The following is a 22,155-nucleotide window of genomic DNA, read 5'->3' as shown; positions in this document are numbered from 1 at the left end:
TACTTGTATCGCATACATAGTTTTTTATTTGAACTAGTCAATGCAAAAAGGTGAAAAACGGAAAATAAACGCAATATTCAAAAGTGTACATACATATTGGTAGCAGACTTGTAATTAATAAAACACGATAACATTTCCTTACATGATTAAGATTTTTTTTGTTTGCATAGAAGGTTCTCTGTTTATGTAATGTTTTTTATTTGAGTCTGCTTGTCCATCAAAAAAGTTCCAAAATGATGAATTAACGTTTCAAAATTTATATTGATTTGTCCTTGTCTTAATAGCTAGTTGACTGTTGTCAACTCATGGAGCAGGATCTGCTTACCCTTCCGGAGCACCTGAGATCACCCCCAGTTGTTGGTGGGGTTCGTGTTGCTCAGTCTTCATCTTTCTATGTTGTCTTTTGTGTACTATTGTTTGTCTGTTTGTCTTTGTCTTTTTTAGCCATGGCGTTGTCAGTTTATTTTCGACTTATGAGTTTGAATGTCCCTCTGGTATCTTTCGCCTCTCTTTTGTCGCCAATATAACAGAGAATATAAGATTCTGGCTTACAAAGTAGAAATCGATGCCATTTGATAGTACTGATGGTTTGAATGCCGAAAAGGATAGTTGAGACAAATAATATTTAACAACTAAATATAACTTATATTTCAATTTTAAAAACACAAGATAAGATCATGTCTGCATTTCCCATTTCGTGTAACTGTTAAACATGTTTTTTTTTAAATGTTTTTACACATAGGTAAAGATGATAACATTGTTGACATTTCTCTCTTAATTTTCATCAACGGTTTTATTTCGGACCAGTATAACATTTTTCCGGATCTTCTCACTTACAACATTCAAAATTTTGAGAAATTTCTGCGTCTTTTTCAGTTTTAATGGGACACATTCGGGACAGATTTAACTAGTTTATAAGTATCAAAATTAATACAAACTTTTCAAAAATATTTTAATGAACTTTAACAATATTTTTCAACAACTCTTGCTGTACTTTTTTGCATAGACAGGCCCCAAAATGATACTAAAACTCCTAATATTTGTGATCACAGGCTTCATGAATGGTTAGAAATGGTAGCAACCAATAATGTAAACGTCCAGGATAGTTAAATTGATATTATCTATACTTAAGTTGAATATAACTTGCCAATTAGTTTCAGAAAATTTCTATATGTGAACAATCATGATTTACTTTTAGGAAAAACTCAGTTGGATGCTGTAGTTTGAATTGATTGGCTGTTTGCGAGATTAGCCAGAATTTTCATTGATGATGAACTTTGGTTTTTCGACAAACTGTTGAATACAGATTTCCAATATCATGATAGTCATTTAAGAACATACGATACAGAAAAGATCCCTTGCTGTTACAAATCCATACAGAAAAAAATATACCGTTGATTTTTTCTTGCATTTTCGATATAACAATCTTGAAATAGTACATAGTCGAATGCAAAAAAAGAAATATGGGTCCATGTGCTCATTTTTAGCTAGAAATAGATACACACATAGTCTTTAAATTGCTTAACACCGAATTCTCTTTTTTTGGCGCTAACTTACGATGCGGTGTATTCTTAATGCAACATCGTCGAGCAGCTTTTCCCGCCGTACATCAAAACGCAATACGAATTACTGTCATATACAAATTTATTCATTATTCTCCGCCATTGCTTGCGTATCGTATGCCCTTAAGCGTTCTTGATGAAGGTTAATATAGAAACCGCATCAGGCAAACACAATTATTCAAGAGTTATTTCATTTTGAGGAACAAACTTGATGGTTATTGTCAACACTGATTTTTTTGGACTAAACAAAAAGTTTGATGACTTTGTTGAAATCGTCTATAACATCAAATTTGAAATAAAAGATACAACAGATACATTTTAAACTGTCTCATATATCTTGACTTACATCCAGAAATTGACAATGAGGGTCGGTTGAAAACAAAATATACGACAACATAGAATATGTTAGCTCTTGCATTATCTATTTTTGATTCCCTTGATAGAGTGGTCGCTTACAAAAAAGCTTTTTAACCAAAAGCTCCAACTCGTGAAGTTGAAGTCATCCATTCGAAAATATTACGGACGCAAGCACGAGTTGGTTGACTGTTATGTAATATCTGTTTCACATATGACGACGGATATCTCTCCATTGCCGTAACTACAATATTGTCTTCTTTCCTCGAATGTGACTTGCCGAACCAGACTTATCACCGGGCTCTTACTACCATGAGCAAAATTACGGGTGCCACATGTGGAGTAGGATCTGTGTATTGTTCTAGCGCATCTGAGATCAACCCTAGTTTTGCATAAAAGGGTATTGCTCTTGTTTTAGTTTTAAGTGCTCTGCTCTGTGCTTTTCAGTGTTTGTGTTGTTTTACCGATTACAATAACAATCTTGGCTATTATTTGTCATAAAAACGTGTTTTATTAAAGTTCAAAACGTATATCAAATAGTTAATAAATTACATGTTTACTCAAGTGTCTGGGTTAGATTAATATTTACATAATCGTCGGTTTACAAACTTGGTAATCTCACATGGTTAGATAAAGGTTAAGTACCAATCTGTTAATGCATAATTGATAATCTCTTGATAAAGCTCATTACCGCATTTCATAGCAGCGGGATTAACTAACCTTTCCGGAAAACCTGCGATCACCCAAGGTTTTTGGTTGATTTCGATTTGCTCAGTCTAGTTTTTCTATGTTGTGTTTTGTATACGGTTATTTATCATTTAGTAATTTTTATACTATTAAATTATTAAGTCATTTCTGACTAATGAGTTTGAATATCTCTTTGATATCTTCCACCTCTGTTTATTGTTTGTCCATATTCGATAATTTCTAGTGATGAAAAATGGTGAAATAATAATTTTTTGCTATCTCATGATTTTTTCAGGATTGCAAAATATGGCAGATACACAAGAAAACTTTTGAATACGTATATGTATATATCTGTCGTATTTAACATAAATTACATTTTGATTTTGAACTACATGTTCATGATGTATGGGTTTGACAATGACAAGATTGTTTTAAACTACTTTGCTGATGAGCGATCCAGTATATTGTCTTGTCTTTATATATTTATTTTTGATTAGGAAGGTTGAAAGATACTTTTCTTTCTAATTTGCAACATTTATAGAAAAAAAATATTGCCGTCAACTGCCTACATATATTAATATAAACAGTTTCACTGAATTAGTCTCATCTAAAAAAAAAAGTAAGATTGCATTTAATTTTATATCATATCCTTCGTTAACTCTACGCTGAAATATGATAAAAGTAAAATCAATTATGAAAGATATATTTCGTAGGCTTCATTGTTTTAGCTAGAGCGTTCCTTACTGATGTAAATTCAGAAAAGCGCTTCGAACGCACTAAATTTTCAAAGCAAAGTTTCATTTTGATTACTGCAATAAAAGAGAGGCGAAATATACCAAAAGTACATAAGTATAAAATAAACTGACAACGCCAAAACGCAAAGAAAAGGACCAAAAGACAAACAATAGTATACAAAACACCACATGCAAACCTAAAGACTGAGCAACAATAACCTGACCAAAAACCGGGGGTGATCTCAGGTTCTCCGGAAGGGTTACGAACTTTCTTTTATTCTTTGTCCTGATATTTTATGTGGCTCGTTTTAAATATGAAAGTGTCATGATTATAAATTCAGTCTTAAGTAGTGATTTGGAGATATTTACAGCATGTACAGTGTTCATTAAAAAAATAAAAATCAGTATATAAAACAATATGTTGACGGGATGTTTGAAGAAAACGATTTTCGTTTTAGTATCTCCGAAATAAAACTGCCGCATAACCATTTGTTCTTCTTTGATTTGTTACCGCATATTTGTTATTAATAAACTCATATTTGATACCAGGCTTTTATACCTTGGTATAAAATAGATATTCTAATTCTTAAATGGGATTCAAAGAAAGGCAACAAAACTCATTAAGGATATGAAACATTTAAGTTACGATGATAGATTACGTTCATTGGGATTACCAATGTTGGAATATCATCGAGACAGAAATTAAATGATTCAAGTTTATAAAGTTAAATATGGTATTGATAATATAAACTGGATGAATCTTTTCACTTTAGCACCATCTAATACAACTAGAGGTCACTCTTCAAAACTTTTGTAAAATACATTGCAGGACGACACATACATTCAATACCTTTTTTCAATAAGATTAGTGGATAAGTGGATAGACCTGTCACATTTAACAGTGACGGCAAGGTCTGTAAATGCTTTTAAATGATCTTTAAATGATGAGAAAGGATTCCTTATAAGTTTATGATTTCATTTCAATTACGCACATCTACATAAGTGTTTATTCTTTATAAATATAATATACTAATACCATAACGCGAGGTGAAATTCTCACTTGGACATTTCCAAGATAAAGAATTTGTTTGGTCCCAAAGAGAAAGGTACAAAGGTATAACAACAATAACAAGATTGAACAATAGATTTGCAATGAAGTTCACAAATTACTTAAATCGTTAATTTTTTAAATTTATTGACAAATATACATCAGGATCGTAATTAAAACCCTAATCTATAATGTCGGTTATAAATGATATTTTCATACTCAAGTTTAAATTGTTTTCAACGGTCATATCTATTGAAAATGTTATGTCAAAATGTATTTTACACTTTTGTGTCATTTTTGATACTAAAACAAAACTTTCAAAGTGCCCACAATTTTGTTTATGTTCACGAAAATTCAATCATGTTTTGCTGAATTCATTTGAAAAACAAATCGCAATCAAATGGCACCCTAAGTTTCTTTGTCTTCTTTTATAACTTCATCCAAGACAATTGTGACAGACATTTCCTTTCAGAATCATACATATACTGGACTAATGCAGTGGCAGTGAAAAACAAAGAAAAAACAAGACGCATGATCATGATATGTCCTTTGCTCCAATTTGCGAATCACATCGCATAGTAAGAGCTGATATATGTCATGTATAGGTTTTAATCAAAGACAGGCACGCATATATCAACTGATATTTTTATTTGAAACAAATATATTTAAAAGATTGATCTGATAAACATTACTCAAGTGGAAAAATAAAAACTGTCTGCTTAAGGTGAATGCCGATATTCTATTTCATCATTAAAAACTATTTTAAAATAAAAAAAAAAACATCAGCTAAGAAAAACAGACACATAACCACATAACAGATCTTAAATATATAGTTATTACCTTCCGGCGTAGCATATGCTATTAAGAAATCTGCTGATGGGTGATCAGGAAATGTACATTTGGGTGATCTATTCTCCTTGACCTCAAGTTTCGAGGGTTCTGCATCCATTTCATCGCGTGGTTCTGTCGTCATTTTTTGAAATTTTTCTGTTACGTCACTCTTGTCGTCTAGTTTTTTTTATATATAAAAAAAAATCAATACAATTGTAATTTTAGATATTTCGATAAATCGGTACGGTTACAAACAATTGAACCATATTTAAGAGGCAAAAATAGTTCATCGATGTTCAAATCTCATAAATAAGTACAAATTTATTTTTAAACAAAACATTGAGGGAATTGCATGAAATTCAAACGGAGCGAGAATGTGTGCGTCGACAAGGTAATCGTATCCTATTATACATGCATCACCTGCAATGCAAATCCAGACTCATACAAAATGAATCAATCGGAATAAGACACGATTATTTTTGGTATTTTAAGATCTAAGACCGCGAAACACATATAGCTAATATGTTGAGACTCTGACATATCGTATCGGTCAACCAATCCGTGACGGTGACCACAAATCGTATGATGTGTCAATTTCACCTTTTTATTTTTGTGTAAAGAAACACCTTGTTACTGAAATCCGTATAGTGTGAACATGCATGATATTAATGTATAAATTGAGATATCTTAACCACATACGATGGGACAGAGGAAATGTTATTATTGAGAATCGGAAAGTGAGCAATAGGAAAGGTCAAACCATCACGTTTGTCACAGATTTTAGTTTGAAGTCGTCCACATGTGTAAATATAAATGAATATTTATTTCACTAATCTTTTAATATCTCGCAGGCATCAGTAGTTATAATGTCGTCAAGGAATCCTGCGAACGTTTAATATCTTAATATGCTTTTCAAAATGTTGATTACTTAGTATATTGATCATGTTATCGGAAATATTTGTTAATGTCGTGTGGATGATATTGAGGAACTCTTAGATTATTAACAGTAACACACTTAAGGAACTTGAAATTTACAAAAAAAGAATTGTTTCATTGAGTATAAGGTTGATGGTACCCCCGTAGATTTAATGCCCTATAGGCGTTTAATGATTCAGTAATGATAAAAAGTAACGCAAAACGATACCATTTAAAAACATAAGCAGAATAGCCTAAACCGTCAAGATTGCCTAAATGAGTTGCAATCTTATACCATTACAATTATATTATAATTTTTAAGCATGATAATATCGCAAAGGATAATCCATCAGCGTTTATATCATCCCAGTTGTAGTAAAAACGTATGGTAGGATTTTCGTGTGCCTCACACGTATTATGGAAAAACTAAATAAGATCATAAATTGGACAAACCAAAAATATATATTTTGTTACCAAGTTGCAACTTTTGAATGTGATCGATATCATTTTGATTTGTCGGTCTTTAAGGTAGCACTACAGTCAGAATTTTCTGACTCCAACCAACAGTCTTTAAAGATTAATTTCTCCAAAACTACTCAATGGATTTTTAAAATCTTTAACTCATTTTAAAGCTGAAATATTACTCTTTCTTAATCCATAGATAAATTTATTTATGGTATGATAAATCTCAAAATATAGCTCATTAATTGCCAAAAAAGTGGTCTTCCAACTTGGATGGAAATGGCACATTCAGGTCAAATGGTAGTAAAAATTTGTTTTCATCCCTTTAATCAACCATACACGAACTGCAAAACTGTGTCTCATATTTTTGATATATGCCTCCAGTAAGAAGATATATTGATTTAACTGCTGGGTGCCAAACCTCATTTCAACTTTCATCTTTGGAGACCTATAAATTCATTTAGAAACAAATTATCCAGAAACTGGGACACGGTATTGTAGAAAATACTCCCTTTAATCACATATATCAAAGTCAAGCCAAAAGGGGGTACCCATAAAGTTTATATTTTCATTTTTTCCTAACAAATCTCATGAAAAATTGTTCTGAGAAATGACTAAAAACGGAATTTCCCCCTCAGAACCCCTATAAATGCAACATAAATACAAAAATTCCACTGGGAACACCCCAGGAGTATTCTGACACCATTACTTTATCAATAGAACCACACACTTTGTCTCTTTGATGCTCTTATGCTGTAAATTTTGCATTATGTGTGGCACTGTGCAACACTAACTTGGCATTTGGCGGGAGTTTGACGTCACAGATTTGACTAATATCTGTGATGTAGTAATTAAATATAGACAAAGCTCCGCCTCTGTCCAGACAGTCTAAGATAAGAGAATAACAGGATTGACCAGCTGCATATAATCAATATTTAACATCATTATTCTCACTATAAAGAATAAATTTCATTTGTATTTTAAAAAGAAATATACTATTACTGAAATTTAAGCTAGAACATTAAAATTGTGCATCAAAAGACAAGTTAATAAAAAGATCCAAGACCATCCACTTCTTTAAAAAAAGACACTCCCACATGATTTTTGAGTTTTATGGAATTGAAAAATTTCACATAAACTTAAAATTGGTTAAAATGCCTAAAACTGTATTTAAATGTAGAAGACCAAATAGAAGAAATTTATACAGGCAGTCAGAGGCTTTCAAAGATACTTTCACACTCTTTTCCATATTTTTTTTCATTTTTTGTAGATTTCTTCCCTTTAGATTTTTTCCTTCATATCTTTTTCTTTTTCTTTGTTTATAAACATGTTATATAAATTACTTTTGTTGCAATACAATGAGATAAGACCACAATATTTATCTTGTGGTCAGGGATTAACAGCTGGACACTGGTATCAACAGATGATTGACATATTAGCCCCTCCCAAATGCCTATATATTTAGATTAATTACCATATGCTTTTATTTACATAAGTTCATTATCAATTTACTCCCTGTTGTGATATGATAATGACTTTGGGATTTTTACAAACTGTGCAGAATAATACTTAATTCAAAATTATGTGATAAAAAAAATATCTTCAAAAAATCATTGTTAGACTGTAGTGCTACCTTAAGAGTTCATCTGGTTAAAAAACCTATACAGACAAAATGAATGAAAAGTCATTTAGAGGATCAGACATATGGCACGAGACAATTCGCGGAGTGGCGTTGTTTACGTTCCTATAGTTAAAACTTTACACGAGCACCTCAGTGTAGTTTTAATTTATAAATGCTGTACATGTGTACAAGTTGTATCGTTTGTATAAATTGTACATTGTACGGACTTTTTATGCATCTCATCAGCATATTACTAACTCCTTCATTAACTCTTTGAATGAATCAAGCACACAGTCTCTAAACAATCTTATTGCAAGACTTGTTTAGTGTTGTACTACATCATTATGTATTAGTTGGTATTGGCTTTAATCTACCTTTTGTTAAATGCTAATATTCTAAATTGGTACATGTTTAAGTTTTTTTGTTTTAATCTTTATTTTAGTTGTTATTTTTTTGCTTGCTGTCAATCTGGGGTCAAACCATCCACATTTTGTTCTTAAGTCGTGTTGTTACTACCTCAACTGTTTGCATTTTCTTTGAAATTTCTTTGATAAAGAGTTGATGCTTACAAGAAAACTATCAAAGCAAAGGTTCAATGAGGGTAAAGTTTAAGATATCTTTCGAAATATTTTACAGATGCCATCACGACTTGGTTAACTAGTAAGGAATATCTGTGTCAAAGATGATCACGGATATTCTCAAAATGTCGTTACCACAATCCCGTCCTCCTGATATCAATTGTGACATCACCAAATAAGAATTGTTACTTGTAACAGTGTAGTGTTTTGTAAAGTTGTATATCTTTTCGGTTTATTTTGCCATGGCGTTGTCCTTTTCTCTTTGACTTATGAGTTTTGAATGTCCTCTTGATATTGATTTTCAAATTTGATTGATTTTCACTAAAATAATTTCTATAATAGAAATTCTCATGCAGTAAAACATTAGTTAACTATGCAAGTATTATAATAAAGTCTAAAAACAAATTTCTTTTTCTTACAAGATCGACATGCTTGAACAAAAACGAGTCTTGGTTTTCCATGTAAGCTTTCACAATTTTCAGATGAAAAACAATCTGTTAAAGATTTCAGCTCAACTGGCCAGCAATCAACTCCATAAATTTTTGTCCCGCTACCGTGGCTCATTATTATCAAAATAGCACATTCTGCACACTTCTCCTTATCTAGTTGTTTAGCCTCTTCAAGCAGAAACGATTTCATATCCTATAATGAACATAATCCATAAAACCATGATCATTAACTCATTTTTTGTCAGGAATTATTAAAAAAAACGATTGAATTATATTTATTATTCGGTCCGGTTTTTAAATGCCATTTGTCGTAAAATATTATGAAAATGATTTAATTTCCTCTTTTATTGTTTAATGTTGTACTTTTCAATTAGTTCTTGCGCTACATTTGTAACTTTATGAGACAATGTTAACTTGAAAACAGGGGCAACCATTTGGGTGAGTCCTTGATTGTTTTGAGTAACAAAAACACATTTATATATATATATATATAGTGTCTAAAAATAGCAACAATCAACATTCAATCTATCTAGGTGTGGATCAGTTTGTAAATAAACTGATGCAGTTACTACATTAAATTATATAAGTGCCTAAGAATGTAACTTTAACACACTATTGAGTGTTATAAAATTAGTTGTTATATTTTATATCATTCACGCAATATTTCGCTAAACAAATTAGCTTCATCTGGCGTGTGCATCTCTCAAGGTGAAATCGGATGCATGACAAACAAATATTTTTGTAGCTTGAACTACACAAAATTTGAGTAAAAGTTTAACAAAATTTATTGATGTTCTATAAAAAATATATGTTTGTAAATTGTCTAAATCTAAATCTTAGCTAAATGATTACCAATATTTGAAAATCCACAGATAATCTGAATGCATTGACATGGTCGATTGACGTTTAAATTGCTAAATTACTAAATTACTTACAATATTATTATGACCACGCGAGATTATCGGAATATTCAAAACATATAATTATTTCCATGAATAAATAATTTTTTATGCCACTCTTCATACTTCTTCAGAAGTTTCTTCCAACATGTCAAATTTTTTCAGTTAAAAAGGCTGTTTAACTCCTAGAAATAAACCACTTTACAAAATATATATGACTTAGGTAATATAGATCATACCAGTATACCCGTGTAGACTGTTTATTTTATATATAAGTGCCTAAGAATGTAACTTAAACACACTATTGAGTGTTATAAAATTAGTTGTTATATTTTATATCATTCACGCAATATTTCGCTAAACAAATTAGCTTCATCGGGCGTGTGCATCTCTCAAGGTGAAATCGGATGCATGACAAAAAAATATTATTGTAGCTTGAACTACACAAAATTTGAGTAAAAGTTGAACAAAATTTATTGATGTTATATAAAAAATATATGTTTGTAAATTATCTATAAAAATACTTTTGCCGCTTATTGTTAGATTGAACTACACAAAATTTGAGTAAAAGTTTAACAAAATTTATTGATGTTCTATAAAATATCTATGTTTGTAAATTGTCTAGAAAAATATTTTTGCCGCTTATTGTACAAAGCAATTCTTAAATCAAAACAAATAGTTGTTTTAGTTAAATAGAATGAAGTTCAGGATTTATTCCTTTGGTTTTGGGTAGAACTGTTTTTCATCTCTCTCATTAAGTCCATCAGGTTCAAGAGTACGTAGCTGATGCATCCAGAACCTTTCTCTCTGTTTTCTTCTTTGGGAGTCCCAATTTTGGTTTACCTCAATTATTTGAAAGGTGATATTTTCAAAAGTATGCCCTTTTCTTAAGAGGTGTCTCGTAATTGGACAGTTTCTTCCTTTTGTATAAAAAGACCGGTGATTGTTAAGTCTGATGTTGAATTTCGTTTCTGTTTCACCAACATACTGCAGCTTGCAAGTTCCACAAGTAAGAATATAAATACTATTTTCCGTTTTGCAATTAGATGTAACATAGATGTTGTATCGCTGCTTTGTTACTGTGCTGCTGAAAAAGTAGTCAGTGTTGGCGACTTTACAGCACTTACAATTGGTTCATCCGCATTGTTTGTAACACCCAGTTTTAGAAGTCTCTTGATTCTTTACTTTAGATGTGACAAGTATGTCTTTGAGATTTTTGGGTCTGCGATAGGCAATAACAGGAGGTGATGGAAAAATTTCTTTTAAGGAAGAGTCATTTTCGATATTTTTTGGAAGTAATTCAAAGAAGACTATCCGACATCCAAAGAATAGAGAAACAAAATTTCAAAGCCAAACAGAATAAAATATTCAAACGAGACCGTTTAAACCAGCAAAGGTCCGTTTTGGAAGAAGATCAAATTTTAAACATGTTAAAAGAGAGTAAATCAAAACAACCGAGAAAAACACGTTTCAAAAACAGAAACACTCAGTTCAAGATAATTTAGTTGTAAATCTGTCATTAATAGAACTACCCAGCAAACAATTCAACATTTTATAAACGTTTTAAAAATGTTTTGTTTTGGTTTCTAGAATGTTTTAAGAAAACGTTTTAAAAACCAAAATTTGTAGACTATCCTAAATGTTTCAAAAACATTTTGAAGAAACGTTGTTTGGAACATTCAGAAAACGTTGAAATAAGGTTTTTTGGAAAACGTTTTTCTCAACCTCCAACAAACCTTTTTAATACATTTGTGCAACAATGATGCATCAGTGCTACCACCATTACTTTGGTTTAATTGATTTGTGCAGTGTTTTGTATTTCATGCATTTCTTTATCTGTATTGCACGTTTAATTGAAGAAAAGCTTGGTTGGATGGATAGTTGTTAAATGTCCAGTTGCAAGTCAAATGCATATTCTAGATGAGAACATGATTATAAGAAATCAATACTAACCCTGTCTTAAAATAGACCAACATGTTTTGCCAGCTTTTTTGGTTCTTAGCCCACAAGGCATGTTTGCAGGAAGACATGTCCCTTTTTTCTGATTACAGGCCAACAAGTCTTTGCTCTAACTAATTTTGAGGAGAAGCAATCATTGGTTTGGCCGGGTTGAGGTTCAAACCCACGGCCTTTGCACTTGAGGGGAGCACACTCATCATTACACCATAAGCTCTAAAAGGAGATATTCTTTATAGCAAAAAACAATAAGTTCTTGCCTTGATCAGGAGATAACATATCTCTTAAACGGAGACCTTTGACATATTATCATAATAACTTAAATAAAATGATCTGACTCTGGATCTAGTATATATCCAATGCTTCACTTGTTGCAGAAATTGGAATAAGTTCTATAAACATCTTTAATTACTTTGAAACAAAAAAAAACAAAACAGTATTGACAGGACTAAAATCAAGGTACTTTTATTAATCATTTATTTATTCAGACTCTAATTCATCTTGTGTTATGGTCTGTCCTTTTCTTACAGGTTTCTGAAATTATAAAAAAGCAATTTGTTAACAAAATCAGTACTTTCAAGCACCCTATTAAAGCATATAACTCTAGCCCCAGTTAGCTGTAATCCCTTTTAATCAAGCTCTCATGTATGCAAATTTCATATAATCAATCAATGGAAACTTCTGCAATTTTTGCATATCAAGTAATTATTAAGATGGGCAAAAAACAAATAATATTTTACATGTCAAAATCAAATGCTACAAACATAACGCTAAGTTTTAATTGCAGGATAAAGACAATAATTTTATTGTCAAGAACATGATATGTTCATAATTATAAATTAACTGATAACAAAACTTTGAATTTTTGAAATACTAAGGCTTTTCTACCTCAGGAATAGATTACCTTAGCTGTATTTGGCAAAACTTTTCGGAATTTTTGGTCCTCAATGCTCTTCAACTTCGTACTTTATTTGGCCTTTTTAATATTTTTTGATTCGAGCGTCACTGCTGAATCTTTTGTAGACGAAACGCGCGTCTGGCGTAAATATAAAATTTCAATCCTGGTATCTATGATGAGTTTATTTATCTAAGTATTCAAATTGCAAAAAATAAACTTTAAAAAAAATAACACCTTCCAATTAAATGTAAAAGATATTCTATTCAATCGAAAAATACCTTATATTTTGGTCCTCCTGGCTTGTGCGGGGCCTGTTTTAGGAAGTCAATTAATACTTCCTCCATATCGGCAACCTTTGATCTTGGAAACACTCTTGCACAACATTCTGAAAAAGTATTACAGATTTTCTTATTATATTTAACTTCATTGAACTTTCATATATATATATATATATATATTTGGGACTCAAATCTATGGCATATGTGACGTTACAAATGTCAAACAAATCAAGTCTGTGGCAGATTTTTGTTTTTACTATGGGAGATCGATAAATTGCATCATTTTCCAGGGAAAAAAGGTAACAGAAAATGTCACAATTGAATAATGCCATATTAAATTGTCCCAGCCACTAAAGATAGCTGAACCTGTAGATTTGAATTTCCAGTTGAAAGTATTTCCCTTGTCAACGATTTGCGGATGGTTTAAAGGAAGATTTTACTTATCATCCCAAAGATTAGGACGAAATCTGCTGTACCTGTAGAAGCCCTCATTTTGCACAAAATTTGTCATATATTTGGAAACAAGAAAAATCTGCCATAGAATAGGAAATATTAACTTGCCATTGATTAGGACATTAAAAAAATCTGCCATAGTTTTGGGATGACGTGACGTCATATTTAGCATAGATTTAGACTCTGCAATAGATCTGGGACCCACCATAGATTTGAGTCATACATATATAATTATTTTATATAACTTTGCACTCTGTTTCTGGATAAGTGAGAAAAGTGATATTCAAAATCATTACATGAATTCTTTTTGAGATTAAAGTCAGATGAAAAATTCATTCTATATTAATGGCAATGGCTTTTAAATGTTCCACATATTTTCGTAATCAACTTACTCATGATAATCCTGCACAAAGGGTGACCTGTGAAAGCCTCTTTCCCCTTTTGCCCCTTTAAACTGTATTTGGCCCATAACAGATTGGTGCCACACTTCTTCATCATTCGTCTAATACAGTCTGAACGACTGTGACCACCTTGTGACACCAAATACTGGACTTACAAAATTACAATTTAGTCATGTTATTATTTATGTATTTTCCGTGAAATTAAATGTTTGCGACTCATTAGATTTTCTAAGATAACTTACACAACAATACATAAACAGACTCTTTCAATTTGTATCTCCAATTATGTATGCTCTATGCATTTAACCTATGAATTTAAAAGTACAAACATAAGTGAAATTAGAGTGCATCAGTTTGATAAAAAAACATAAAGAAAGTCTTTTTAAGGTGATGTCAAAGAGAACAGTAACCATATTGGAATAATCAGAGACACCAACTTACAAGTTTATTCTTGAAATGATCATCTTTCATTTTATCTGCAAGGTCCCTCATTTCATGTATATAGTTAATGGGGTGCTGAATAACATCTTCCACAATATTAGTGGCCACAACACCACCATTTCCTGTTGCAGCCAGCTGTTCAATGGCAGTTTTGATTTCTTTGATGCCATCCTCTAAGGTTCTTAATTTTTGTACAATAACAGTTTGACAGTCTACAAGACAAATTGATAAAAATCTTAGAGAATTCAGCTGCTGAGCTGGAAAAAATATCAAATAGCCTATTTCTATGATGAAAGTAAGTTCTTAAATTGTCTTGGTATGAAGTGCATAATTTTTTATCTATAAATACACTGGGTGAAATAAAAACTACATGTCTTGTACCTGCTAACTAAACATATAATCAACTGAAGGTTTAATGTCATCTTCACAAATTTTTGGGACAGACATACTGGCAATGATGTTCTGGAAAATCAGAAATTATTGCCTGCAATTATGTTCACGTATAAGGAGTTATTAAAAACATGATAAAGTTTTGTATACCTTATTTATAGAAAATCAAGTAATTTAACATACACTATACAGTATTTCAGACCAAAATGTGATTTTTATTTTTGAAAATGTGAGTACTAAATTATTGCATTCACAAGCCTGTCACATTTTACTTGATAATTAATCAATTATCTATTTAAAAGTGCTCATCATTACATAAATGTATGTCTCTAGAATGATACATACATCATTAAAAAGGCCATAGAACACTTACTACATGAGGAATCTTGTCTGGATCGGCCACTAGTAGACGGAACAGGCCTATATGTTGAGTCTGGTCTTTTTGAGACATCTCTATTTGGTGTAACCACCAATGATTGATCAGGCCTACATGTAGGACTTGAGTTAAGTCCTCTTGATACATCTCTGTTAGGTGAAATTAGCCTAGATTGATCAGGCCTACATGAAGAACTTGAGTTATGTCCTCTTGATACATCTCTATTAGGTGAAATGAGGCTAGATTGATCAGGCCTAGGAGTAGGACTTGACTTCTGTGTCCTTGACCCATCTCTGTTTGGTATAAATGTAGGAGCCTTGGGTGCAGCTGGAAGTTTTTTTCTTGGTTCCTGTCCACTTTCTTCTACAATATACATTTTATATCAATATTTACACCAAAATGCCATTGAACATAATCATATATCCTTCATTTCTAATGCTTAACCATATGATAAGGTAAATTTGTGAGAGACCCCCTCAAAAATTATGGAAGTCTATAATTTTGGATAAACTATCAAATCTTGGTGTACAATAAATTGGGCTTATGCCTTAATTCAAGGATGTATTACATATCCTATAAAAAAATTGCACCTTTTTGTATGTACAAAAAGCTCTGGGCCATATGGGTCATGGGGAATATTTCAGAGACAACAACCCGACAAAAGAGCATTTGTAACAGATTACAGAGTGTAAAAAAGGACGAAATAAGAATCCTATTAAGACTAACATAGGAAAGTCCAACCCTCACCATAAAAATAACTACTATAATTTAAGCTGATATGAATGGTGCACAATTATGTCAGAGCCTGATAGAAAAGGAGACTCATTATAAGGGTGGGAATAGGAAAACATACCATCACTGTCAGAATTTTTTTCTTCACGCTGTCTTTTTTTAAACCTTTTCTGCTTTTGTGCATGTAAGTCTGGTAATTTTTCATTATCATGCTCTTCTGAAAGAAATTTTACAAATAAATTAGATAATCAACAGCTGTGCTATGAATGAGCACATGAACAAGGATCTTGAAATTTTTCACATAATTTTAGTCATTTTGAGATAACTTCAAAGTTGGGTGTCCTTTAAAAAAAATAGATGTCAAAATTTCACTCAACGAACTTGTTTTGACTGTTAAATCTCACTACTTCATGAATTTTCTTCCCATTTTTCTAAAACGTCCAAGAACAGTTAAGGGAAGGCAACAGTTAAAAATGAAACGGTTTTAATTATTCAAAATGGTAAATAGTTTAGCCATCTGCGGCGTTTTTTCAATTTTGAAGATAAAATTAAAACTATTGTTTTGTGACAATACTAAAGTACAAGTAATTGCAGACTCATTTCAGAGATTAGTTTTGTTTCAAATAAAAGTTGCACTTGTTTTATTTAGCATGAAATTATTTTGCATTTTATGATTAAGTGTCTAATCTGCTATAGAGAATTTCATACATGGTAAATAAAGCATGTGTGTTACTTTTGAAAATATTGTTTAAGACATAAAAATAGCTTTTCACCAAATATACCTACCTCTATTATTTCCATCAGAATCATCAGAGATTAATCTGTCAGGCTTATTTATTACTCTTCCCTGTTCCACTTCTTGCTCTATGTCTGACTCGACATTACTCGTAACTTCAACCTTTTTGCAGTATTGATCTGCTTTATCATAGTCATCTGTTAAAATGTAAATGAACATGTATGTATTAACAATTTACTTGTTCACATATAAAAATGTTTGTCTTGTCTTTTAAAAAAAGTCATGAATGAAATACATGTAATAACTATAAACAATAAAGTGAAAACATAACCAATAACCATGCATGGTTATACAATACTTGTATATATGTATGTCTTAACTAGTCTATTTGAGTTAGGTAAGCTTAAAGCAGTGTTGGAAATAATTGCTTATCCACTTTTTGATGATCAATGACAGATCAAGGCAGGCATCTTTAGTAACTTGCTTTTTGGTGCAGTTAAAATGGAAAAAAAAAATATGAATATATATATATTGGATGGAGAGTTGTCTCATTGGCTCTCATGCCATATCTTCTTAATTCTATGTAAAATTTCTATCTATGCCCTAAGTTTAAAAAAAAATATATATCCTTCCCTGATAAACTGTATTCCAGCCCATCAATTTGTTTACCTGTATGATGAAAAGTTCTAATAGGGTGGACGCTCCACCTTTCCTTATCTGGTATCTCTCCTCTTCTAATTCTTTGGGTAATATTTATTGTGGTTGGGGGCCAATAACAAACTGCATCCTAGAAATATAAAGTAAACAAACCTCAAACTCATAATTTATCAACACAATAGTTGATTTTCACATCACAGACTTTTGACACGGATAATTGTAAGCTTGATATTACCTTTTTCCTGGACTGGAGAACCATGAAATTAAATATTCAACTAAAACAAAATTTCTATAGCCTTGTAGAGACTTCAGCCAATCAACAAAAATAAATGAATACACAAAAGTATAGTATGGAGTGAAAATCTATTTTTTTTTTACATAAAATTAAAATACACTAAGATGTTCATAAACTGTACTGTAGACAGGTGTTAAAGTAATTATGGACGGGATGTGATTTAGAAACTTGGTGACCGGCAGTACTAACACTGAGGAAAACTACTGTACTAATACTATAACGGATGTATGAAAAAGTATACAGTTATTTTTTTAAAAGAATGTTTTAAAAGTTACAAACATTATATTACCTCTCCAGATCCCTCGAGCCATGCTTAGTGCACCACGCCAACTGATTTTTCTCTTAGAAACTCAACAACAACATACACATTATGGTTGGACATCTGAAAGATAATGAAAAGTAAAACTAGTTAAATACTGAATACCATGTACAATTAAATACACATAAATGATGTTTCAGCGCATGGTGGCTACATTGATAGAATCTATTTCATCTGCATAATACATTGTACAATGTACATAATGATGTACTTCACGTCACATATAAATTATCTTCTTACCAAGTTAACTACAATGTACTTCATTGCATGGTCATTCTTTAATGCACAATGCTTTCCATTTAAGTGTTAGTATTATCTACATGTACATTTGTACCATGCTCTCTACACTATTACACGTACATGCATGTTGCTGTAATTAATACATGTACATATCTACATGAACACGAACATGCACATTTACATGATTTGGTACAATGTACCCTTTTCTTTCAGCACTTAACCATGTTATCATTGGGGAACACATTTTATTACCGAGTAATTTCTGCTTGTCTCACCAGTTGGAGATTTAGTTCTGTGGGTAGAGCTTTGACAAGTCTTGCATACATGTTATTAATAAACACAGTCTATGCCAAACAATTTGAGAGTTTGTCTGATCGAAAAAGAAATTTTAAGTTTTTTACTACATGTATAGTAAATTTTTAACATATCAAATGTAATTACAAAATGTATGTACATTATAAAGGAGATATTAGCTCTATTTATTTTTACTTACTCACATTACATTTCATGCAGTATAGTTAAAAATGCTACTGGTTCATTCTGGTCCATATCTATAAGCATTGCCCTTTTGCCCAGCTTTTCAGGTGACAGGAGCTTCATCCTAGTATTTCTTGGTGAGGCTTTATAAACCCCAATCAGTCTCGAATCACAAGGTGCATGGAAAAGTGGTTCTGATCTTTCATAAACTCTACACAGCAACAATAATTTTTCAGGATCATTTGGATCAACTTGTTGAGTCCTTGAAATGATTGCACAACACTGGTTATTGTCCATGACAAAAGCATTGTTTGGTTGTTTAAATTTTAGAACAGTTGACCTTTGAAAACTTTCTTCTCTCTTGGTACAACTGAATTTTTCAAGCTCATCTAATCTTTTCACAATTTGTACCATGGGACTCCTTCCTGATCTTACCATTTTTTTTAATGTTTGTAAATAGTTTTCAAACGCAAATGCTGAACATTCATCTAAATTTCCATATTCTTTAGCTTCGTCTGTAATATGAAGTAAGCTGTGTACATTGTAAACCAAAAACTCTGGACCATAAATTATTCTTGCACTTTCAGCGAAATACTCGAGCAGATTGTGTGCATAGTCAGCATGATTTTGGACTGAACTTGAACATACCAATATTGATATTACAACACTTAATGCCATGAAATTCTTATACATATCTGACCTCAAAATGTTTTTCAAGACAATTTTGCCAGTGTACAGAAGAAACTGTCTGAATTCAGTGGCTTTCCATCGATCAATTTCATCCAAGTTTCTCGGTTTTCTGGCAAAAAATTCAGGAACAAATGATCGTAATCTAACTAGTTTGCGACCTATTTCTTGAACTTGTTGATTGGACAGTCTAACTTCCAATTTGCCTCTTTTCCAAGTTATAAGTAACTTCTTCATTACACCAAGACATACTAGGTGCATGTAATCTAAAGGAAACTGTTTAATCATGTCTAATTTGTCCATTGGTAAATCACAAAATGGAGAGAGATAATTGTGATGTTCTTGATTTAAAGAGTTTCTTAATGTTTCATTTGTTCTTAAGCTCAAGTTATTAATATCTTGGTAAGTCATCCTACCCATCCAATTTCCTTTTTGGGAACATTTATCACAGCCGTAGTAGCCGCAGTATAGTTTAGTTCCTTTGACAAAGGCTCTAGCAGGAGCATCACACACTATGCCTTTCAAATTCACTTTAATAGTGCGATTGCCAGAAGGAAATCCATTTTGAAGTACATTGTCTAATTATCTTATAGTTTCTCTCAAAAAATCTAGATTTGATGGCTTAGATCTTCCTAATGTTAGGGCAACTGGAAAAATTTGAACAGGCTTGATGTGAACCTTACAAATGACAGGCCACAGAGATGTGTTAGTGCTTTTGAACAATGGTAGACCATCAATATTGAATGATAAGCTAACTTCTGACAATTCACTCTGTTTTTCTTCTGAGAGCGAAGAATAACAAGATTGCAGCTGTTTAACTATACCAAAAAAAATATATTCCATGCCTGATTTAATTTCTGTTGTTACATTTTTCATAGTTCCTAACAATGTTCTGGCAGTCAATGGCAATGAAGAGTGTCCATGCTTTTTTAAGACACCTAGAAGAGCATCAACAGCATTATGTTCAATAGAATTTTCATTCACCCATTGAGCAAGATCATTTGCTAAAATAGTATCTTTTTCAATTTCAAAATCTTCTTAATCAGAGTCCAAAACATTTTCTAGGTCTGTCGTTATTGAATGAAAGTGAAACAAATCATCTTCATCTTCTTCAAGATCAATTGTAGGGAAACTGTTATCTGATACTGGAACTATTTCTTCCAGTTCATGTGACGCCAACTGTAAACAAGTATTGAATGATGAACTACATAGGCTGCCCTCATCTTCATCTTCTTGTTCATGATTGAAGTGATGCTCAACATCACTGTTGTAATTGTTAAATAAGTTTTCTTGGGTAATAGCATGACTAGACGACTGCCTCAAAGCTCTTGAAGCAGCTATCCACTGTCTCTTGTATTCTTTTCTGTATTGTTTTCTACTTGTGCAGGTATCATCCATACTGTAAAGAACAACAAAACTCATGCAAACATGCAAATTTACATTTGTATATTTATCCCTTATTAAATATTATGGTATGGTGTCATCAATGGTCAATGATAAGTATATACAAATTTGGAAATAGCCACTCTACCGGACCAATAATTGGAGTACAAAATATGCTACTCTTGAATGTTTCCACTTTTAAACTAGGGCATTTGCTCTGATGATCATAGCTACTGTTGCATTCTAAATTTTTAACCGAAAAAGGATCCTGACTGGCATGACTAGGACCACTACAATCTTCATATATGCTGTGATGGTATAATAAACTAAAGGCTCTAAAGAGCCTGTGTCGCTCACCTTGGTATATGTGCATATTAAACAATGGACACAGATGGATTCATGACAAAATTGTGTTTTGGCGATGGTGATGTGTTTGTAGATCTTACTTTACTGAACATTCTTGCTGCTTACAATTATCTCGATCTATAATGAACTTGGCCCAGTAGTTACAGTGGAAAATATTTTGTAAAAATTAAAAAAATTTATGAAAATTGTAAAAAATTGACTATAAAGGGCAATAACTCCTTAAGGGGTCAATTGACAATTTTGGTCATGTTGACTTATTTGTAGATCTTACTTTGCTGTACATTATTGCTGTTTACAGTTTATCTCTATCTATAATAATATTCAAGATAATAACCAAAAGCTGCAAAATTTTCTTAAAATTACCAATTCAGGGGCAGCAACTCAACAACATGTTGTCTGATTGGTCTGAAAATTTCAGGGCAGATAAATCTTGACCTAATAAACAATTTCATTCTCGTCAGATTTGCTCTAAATGCTTTGGTTTCAGAGATATGAGCCAAAAACTGCATTTTACCCATGTCGGCCATCTTGGTTCGCGGGCGGGGTCATCGGACACATTTTATAAACTAGATACCCTAATGATGATTGTGGACAAGTTTGGTTAAATTTGTCTTAGTAGTTTCAGAGGAGAAGATTTTTGTAAAAGATTACAAAAATTTACGAAAAATGGTTAAAAATTGACTATAAAGGGCAATAACTCCTTAAGGGGTCAACTGACCATTTTGGTCAAGTTGACTTATTTGTAGATCTTACTTTGCTGAACATTATTGCTGTTTACAGTTTATCTCTATCTATAATAATATTAAAGATAATAACCAAAAACGGCAAAATTTCCTTAAAATTACCAATTCAGGGGCAGCAACCCAACAACGGGTTGTCTGATTCCTCTGAAAATTTCAGGGCAGATAGATCTTGACCTGATAAACAATT

At 31.8% G+C, this 22,155-nt stretch overlaps 2 protein-coding genes and 1 long non-coding RNA gene across 6 annotated transcripts in view; all 3 read right to left on the bottom strand.

Moving 5' to 3' along the window:
* Positions 1–22,155, bottom strand: part of LOC127718923 (caspase-3-like) — a 51,074-nt gene that overhangs the window by 4,083 nt on the left and 24,836 nt on the right. For all 4 annotated transcript variants that reach the window (XM_052225024.1, XM_052225026.1, XM_052225027.1 and 1 more), the window contains 2 exons: positions 9,212–9,434; positions 5,226–5,393 (listed from right to left, as the gene is read on the bottom strand). In XM_052225024.1, the coding sequence (XP_052080984.1) occupies positions 5,226–5,393; positions 9,212–9,434 (391 nt within the window). The remainder of the gene's footprint in view (positions 1–5,225; positions 5,394–9,211; positions 9,435–22,155) is intronic.
* On the bottom strand, positions 12,562–14,271 carry LOC127718979 (uncharacterized). The gene is made up of 3 exons (XR_007990074.1): positions 14,118–14,271; positions 13,273–13,379; positions 12,562–12,630 (listed from the first exon to the last, which is right to left on the bottom strand). It is a non-coding gene; the product is annotated as an uncharacterized LOC127718979 (long non-coding RNA).
* On the bottom strand, positions 14,572–21,740 carry LOC127718953 (uncharacterized). The gene is made up of 7 exons (XM_052225028.1): positions 18,806–21,740; positions 18,043–18,135; positions 17,471–17,588; positions 16,852–16,998; positions 16,187–16,282; positions 15,331–15,696; positions 14,572–14,779 (listed from the first exon to the last, which is right to left on the bottom strand). The coding sequence occupies exon 1, from the start codon at positions 19,894–19,896 to the stop codon at positions 18,811–18,813; it is 1,086 nt and encodes a 361-aa protein (XP_052080988.1). The 5' UTR covers positions 19,897–21,740; the 3' UTR covers positions 14,572–14,779; positions 15,331–15,696; positions 16,187–16,282; positions 16,852–16,998; positions 17,471–17,588; positions 18,043–18,135; positions 18,806–18,810.

This window comes from Mytilus californianus, unplaced genomic scaffold (genome assembly GCF_021869535.1).
Source record: "Mytilus californianus isolate M0D057914Y unplaced genomic scaffold, xbMytCali1.0.p SCAF_1, whole genome shotgun sequence".
Lineage (NCBI taxonomy): Eukaryota > Metazoa > Mollusca > Bivalvia > Mytilida > Mytilidae > Mytilus > Mytilus californianus.
The sequence above is the reverse complement of the archived record's forward strand: the minus strand, read 5'-3'. Positions and strand labels throughout refer to the sequence as shown.